The 6,000-nt window shown below is 41.9% G+C and overlaps 1 protein-coding gene across 1 annotated transcript in view; it reads right to left on the bottom strand.

Moving 5' to 3' along the window:
* NSMCE2 (NSE2 SUMO ligase component of SMC5/6 complex) overlaps positions 1–6,000 on the bottom strand; it is a 217,905-nt gene that overhangs the window by 166,918 nt on the left and 44,987 nt on the right. Inside the window, exon 3 of the mRNA XM_007456062.1 lies at positions 3,826–3,840. Coding sequence (XP_007456124.1) covers positions 3,826–3,840 — 15 coding nt within the window. The remainder of the gene's footprint in view (positions 1–3,825; positions 3,841–6,000) is intronic.

The raw sequence follows: 6,000 nt of genomic DNA, 5'->3' as shown, positions 1-6,000 counted from the left end.
AGTGAGGCGCCCACGTAACGAAAAAAAAAAAAAAAAAAAAAAGGTTAACAGGACAGAACAGTGAGCCTTTGCCTTTATATAGCACTTCTACCTCTCCAGTGCTTTCACGTAGGTTATCTCATTTCTTAATCAAGAACTTGCTCTGTCATAGGTAGGTGCAGATATTACTAGGTTCATTCTGCAAACGTGCTTAAGGTCAACACAGCTTTTCAGTAGATAGGTGTAGAAAAAAACACAATAATGACACTGAACAGTAACACCAAACAATTTACTATTGTAATGGGATCATACACACTTTACCCTACAAAGCCAAAACATTTTCACTCCACATTCTGGCAGAGCAATACCATTACTATTATAGAAAATGTGGCATGACATATTCTAATTTCATCTATATTATTTATAGGTGCTTTAAGTAATATGTTAAGTATTTCTTCTAAGAAAAAATTGAGCATATGATATTTTTGCTTAGGCTTTTTAAAACACTGTGTAACTATACCTCATGAGCCATATTTAATTTCTGATTTTGTAAGAGGGATGCTCTGAATACACCCAGCATTTAGCCCATTTAGAGCTCTGATTTAGCATTTCATGTGGTTTTACTGGCTTCTGTGTCATGGTAGGGGCTAAAATAAACCTCAGGGTGACAGAGAGTAACCTGATGGGTGGAGAGGGTTTGCTCCTCACTACCAGTAACATTCCAAGAATCACAAATAGATGAGACAACTGGAAGGCATTGAAGCATGAGAGACCCCTGCGTGTCAGCCAAGGAGAAAGTAAAAAGCAAGCAAGTCAGGACGTCTGGAAATCAGTCACGTAATGCAATCATATTAAACTATTCCTGGTTACTGTTTTCAATTTTAAGTAACAATGACTTGGTCTTTCTAAGTATCATTTTCTATTTTTTAAAAAATTAATTAATTAATTAATTTTGGGGGGCTGTGCTGGGTCTTCGCTGCTGTGTGAGGGCTTTCTCTAGTTGCGGCGAGCAGGGTCTATTCTTCGTTGTGGTGCATGGGCTTCTCATTGCGGTGTCTTCTCTCATTGTGGAGCACAGGCTCTAGGCATGTGGGCTTCAGCAGTTGCAGCATGCGGGCTCAGTAGTTGCGGCACGTGGGCTCCGTAGCTGTGGCACGTGGGCTTTGTTGCTCCACGGCATGTGGAATCTTCCCAGACCAGGGATCGAACCCGTGCCCCCTGCATTGCCAGGTGGATTCTTAACCACTGGACTACCAGGGAAGTCCAAAATATCATTTTCTATTAGAAGATAATTAAATGATTATTTTAAGATGAAATAAAGGAGAGAAGAAATAATTAAATTGATTTGGTGAGGACAGCACATAAGGATTTTCACTATTTTAAAGAATCCTATATTATGTGACATAAATTTCCCTTTAAAAAAAAAAGGGGATGGGACTTCTCTGGTGGCGCAGTGGTTAAGAATCCGTCTGCCAATGCAGGGGACACAGGTTTGATCCCTAGTCCAGGAAAACCCCACATGCCGCGGAGCAACTAAGCCCCTGCGTCACAACTACTGAGCCTGCGCTCTAGAGACTGCAAGCCACAACTACTGAAGTCTGCGCGCCTAGAGCCCGTGCTCCGCAACAAGAGAAGCCACCGCAATGAGAAGCCTGCGCCCCGCAAGGAAGAGTAACCCCTGCTCGCCGCAGCTAGAGAAAGCCGCGCGCGCAGCAATGAAGACCCAAGGCAGCCAAAAATAAATAAATAAATAAATTAGGGGGGAAAAAAGCCCAAAAAGAAATGAAATTTCAGAAAGTTCAAGTGGTTAAAATATCAGCCTGGCCATGACACAAAAGAATGAAAGTCACTATTGCTAGAAGCTTGATGCTTTAAGGGAGAAACAGAATGAAAAGAAATCCTCACCATTCTCTCAATGACAGTTCACTGGGCACTGGCTCCACTTCATAATGAAAGAGCTTTCCTTACCAGTACAACTGCAAACTCACACAGGGCTTGAAAAATTAAATCCATTTACAGTCTCTCCATTTATACACTTTCTTTTCTTTCATTTGTCAACGATTCATACAGACTACACATTTGAAACAGAGCTGACAACTTGCATATGATACATCAGAGGGGTAAATCCAACACATTTTTCTCTCCCAATATTTGTTCAAATGGGTGCTACTAATAAAAAAATATTATTTAAACATGGGAATGTAAGTGAAGAAATATTTCTGTCTGTGCACTTGGGTATATAATTATGCTATTTATTGAACTATCTTGCTTACATCTTTAAGTAATTTTTGTTTACTTTAGAAAACATCAAATGTTATTTGTTTTCACTTAGTTGTCTGGTCCGTATCCATTGCCATTAATTAGCATATATATATATATTTTTTTGTGGCACGCGGGCCTCTCACTGTTGTGGCCTCTCCCGTTGCGGAGCACAGGCTCCGGACGCGCAGGCTCAGCGGCCATGGCTCACGGGCCCAGCCGCTCCGTGGCATGTGGGATCTTCCTGGACTGGGGCATGAACCCGCATCCCCTGCATCAGCAGGCAGACTCTCAACCACTGCGCCACCAGGGAAGCCCTAACTAGCATATGTTAAAGGGCGCAATCTCTTTCTCATTGCTACAGACAGAAGTAGACTTATTGATCAGGGGACTTCACATCCAACTGGCCAAATGCCATGCATCTCACTGGCCTGCTCCCCCATATTCTGCCCAATCCTTTCGGCTTACAACAATATGAGCACCAACTTCCCCCCAAAATCCTCTCTGCCCCCATTACCAGAAGACTCCTTCTAAGGAAAGAAGCCCTTCCTTCAACCTCTCAAGGACATAATCATCTCTGCCCTTTCCCAATGGTTTCCTGCAGCCTACTCTACTGTCTAAATTTTAACTCAAATTTCCTCTTCAGATACTATTTAAATTTGATCAAAGGAAATGACTTCTCCTTTACAGAACTCTCTGGGCAACTTTATCAATGAGTCTTGACAGAACTGTTCTAGGTGCTTTCATGCTATCACTTTTCATCGTTTCCAGAACTCTCTGACCTATATTCTATCACCCCCACTTTAAGAAGAAATTGAGGCTCAGAGTTAGAGGGTAGAAAAGCTGGAATTTAAGCAAAGTCTCTACTCCCTTACTCTGAATTTCTTAAGCATGTTTTTATTGTCTGTGTCAAACTATTTCACTGTTAGTACTATTTTGTAGCTATTTTATATACACATGTCAAGAGGCTTCTGTATCTTCATTAGACTAAGCATACTATTGGCACTAACTGAACAGCTTAATTATGAGATTAATAAACAAGCAACTGCTTTCAACTCCACACTCTGCAAATGCATTCATTTTACAGTGAATCTTAACATTTGGTGATCCATTCCGTGGTTCAAACTATTTTCCCATCTCTCTTCTGCAGTTAGCCTACACTCTCTCACTGCCCATGAGCACCACTGCTAGATAGGGGGGAACGGCCAACATCTCAAGATCTTTAATACTTATCAAGTACGGTGAAAAGTTTGACATGGAAGGAGGATCAAGTGATTATCTAAAATAAGGGTTTGATGTTACATATGGACTATGCCCAACGTCAGAAATAAGCAGGAGTTTGCTATATTAAAGAACATTCACATCATTTAAATAATTCAAGTGGGACTTTGCTGGCGGTCCAGTGGTTAAGACTCCGAGCTCCCACTGCAGGGGGCGTGGGTTCGATCCCTGGTCGGGGAACTAAGATCCCACATGCCGCGTGGCACAGCCAAAAAAAAAAAAAAAAAATTCAAGGAGTTACCTGCCAGAATTGCCCAGTACCACTGAGGCCAAGGTGTTCAATAAGCATTGAGAGTTGTGCTGAACCAGGTCTTTCAAAGTCTGTATGCTTTTTTCTGTCCACACTGCTGCTGTGCCCTTTCTACCTAAACTATCCCCATCTCTCTTCATTTCCTTGAAAACTTTTCCTTCTCTCCACTTTCCTGAACCAATACCCCACACGGGGGGGTCTTGTTTGCTTCAAAGAGACACAGCCAAGCAACCACTGAATGTTTTTAAAGACTTTTCTTTCCTCTCTTTCACTGCTGGAATAACACATAGTCTTTTCAGAGGCCTGGCCCTTTCCTGATCTTCTGCATAGAAATATCTTGTAGGTCCATTTCAGGTAGGGGGTTTGATATACTCCCCAGTTCCCTGGATGCCACAAAATCTCTACCACAAACTGCTGAATCCACCTTTTAGCCTCTTCCGTAAGGTACAGGGATTGAGACTACAGAAGCGTTTTCCAAACTGGGCTCTGCAGAGCACCAGTCCTTCCCCTAACGAGGTTTTCAAGTAAGGTCAGGAAATTACTAAATGTTCCTCCTTTGGAGAATCACAATGCATAAAAGCGTATTAAGGGCTTTGGAGTCTTTAAGGAAATTCTTTGAATCAAGCACTCCCCAAACTTACCCAACCGCAAAATCCTTTTTTCCTATTGAACTTACTCACATCGTGATTAATTAGTATTACAGAGCAAACTTCTGAAAATGCTGCATTACAGGCACATTAAGACCCAGTAGAGTGTAAACGTTTTTATAATTATGAATAAAATCCAACACTTAGTACCTACAAAACACGAAGGTGGATTTCTATAAACTACCCCTGATAAGAAGTCTTAACATGGCTCAAGGCCACAACGTCCACCTATTAGTAGCTACCTCACTTGGTAACCTAAGAGATTCATATCTGGATTCTTTCCTATAGAGACGACTCAATTAGTGAAATACTATATCCAGACCTAACTCTCTCTGTTAGCATTAGAAAAAATGCTACCAAACACAACCTTAATTTCGGAATAACTACAGAGGGAGTTCTAAAGGAACGGAATAGAAATTAATTACCAGTAAGCACACATTCCAGGGCCAAGAGGCTGAAGAGTGAATACCTACGTCAACTTTCTTTCCCCCTGGTTAATTTCCACATCTGGGCAATATTCCTACAGATGAAAAGGCTTATACGTGGAGCATCTGTTAACTTTGACAGGAAAGGTGTTAAGAGACCACACACCATCATGGAGGGCGGGCAGTGGAGAAGAGGGGGATTCCGCAGTACTTTCCCACTTGGCTCCAAGAGATTCTCACTAATTCCACTGTCCCCTCTCACCTTCTTGCTATTCTGCTGACAACAGTCATTTTTCTCTCATGCTCAGGAATCTTCTGTCCTCAACTGTCATAATCCTAAACAAATTTACCCTCCTTCCTCTTTTGTCAATGACTCACAATGTGAGGTGCATTCTTAGATGCAGTCAGAAGATGGTGATAGCCAATAAATCACATCCTCTGCCCTGGAACTTTCTTCCGATACTATAAATTTTTAGCTTTCTAACTGAGAAATGCTCCCCAAATCTGGTATAACTAAAATAGTAACTCCCAACTTACAAGGTAGCTCATAAGATTTCATGTTAAAGCAGAAGATGTTAAGGTAACTTTAAAATAAGATTTACAAAAGGCAAAGCTTACCAGCTGATGAAGGGTGAAGGGTGAAGAGGCATAGGGAAGTGATATTAAAAACATTCTAAACTAGTTGCATAATGTCAAGGCTGAGGTAAGCTATACCTTTGACCCACCTTGTTCTTTTATTATATCTGAGATTGTGCTGGTTTCAACAACTTACGTGAGGTATATTTCCACTCTTCTAACTCTCAACATACTACTTTTAAAATGCAGACTAAATGTTCAGGTTAGCTTAGCAAGTAAAAGTCGCAGTACAAAGGATATCCATGAACAGATTTATAAGAAACAACACAATAAACCAATCCAGCAACTAACTGCCCTTGTTAGGTTAAGAAGAAAAATATCCTGCCTCCCTACACTTCTGGTAGGAACTGTTATAAAAAACTGATTTAGGGCTTCCCTGGTGGCGCAGTGCTTGAGAGTCCGCCTGCCGATGCAGGAGACGCGGGTTCGTGCCCCGTTTCGGGAAGATCCCACATGCCGCGGAGCGGCTGGGCCCGTGAGCCATGGCCACTGAGCCTGCGCGTCCGGAGCCTGTGCTCCGCAA

This window comes from Lipotes vexillifer, unplaced genomic scaffold, assembly GCF_000442215.2.
Source record: "Lipotes vexillifer unplaced genomic scaffold, Lipotes_vexillifer_v1.1 scaffold84, whole genome shotgun sequence".
NCBI lineage: Eukaryota > Metazoa > Chordata > Mammalia > Artiodactyla > Lipotidae > Lipotes > Lipotes vexillifer.
The sequence above is the reverse complement of the archived record's forward strand: the minus strand, read 5'-3'. Positions and strand labels throughout refer to the sequence as shown.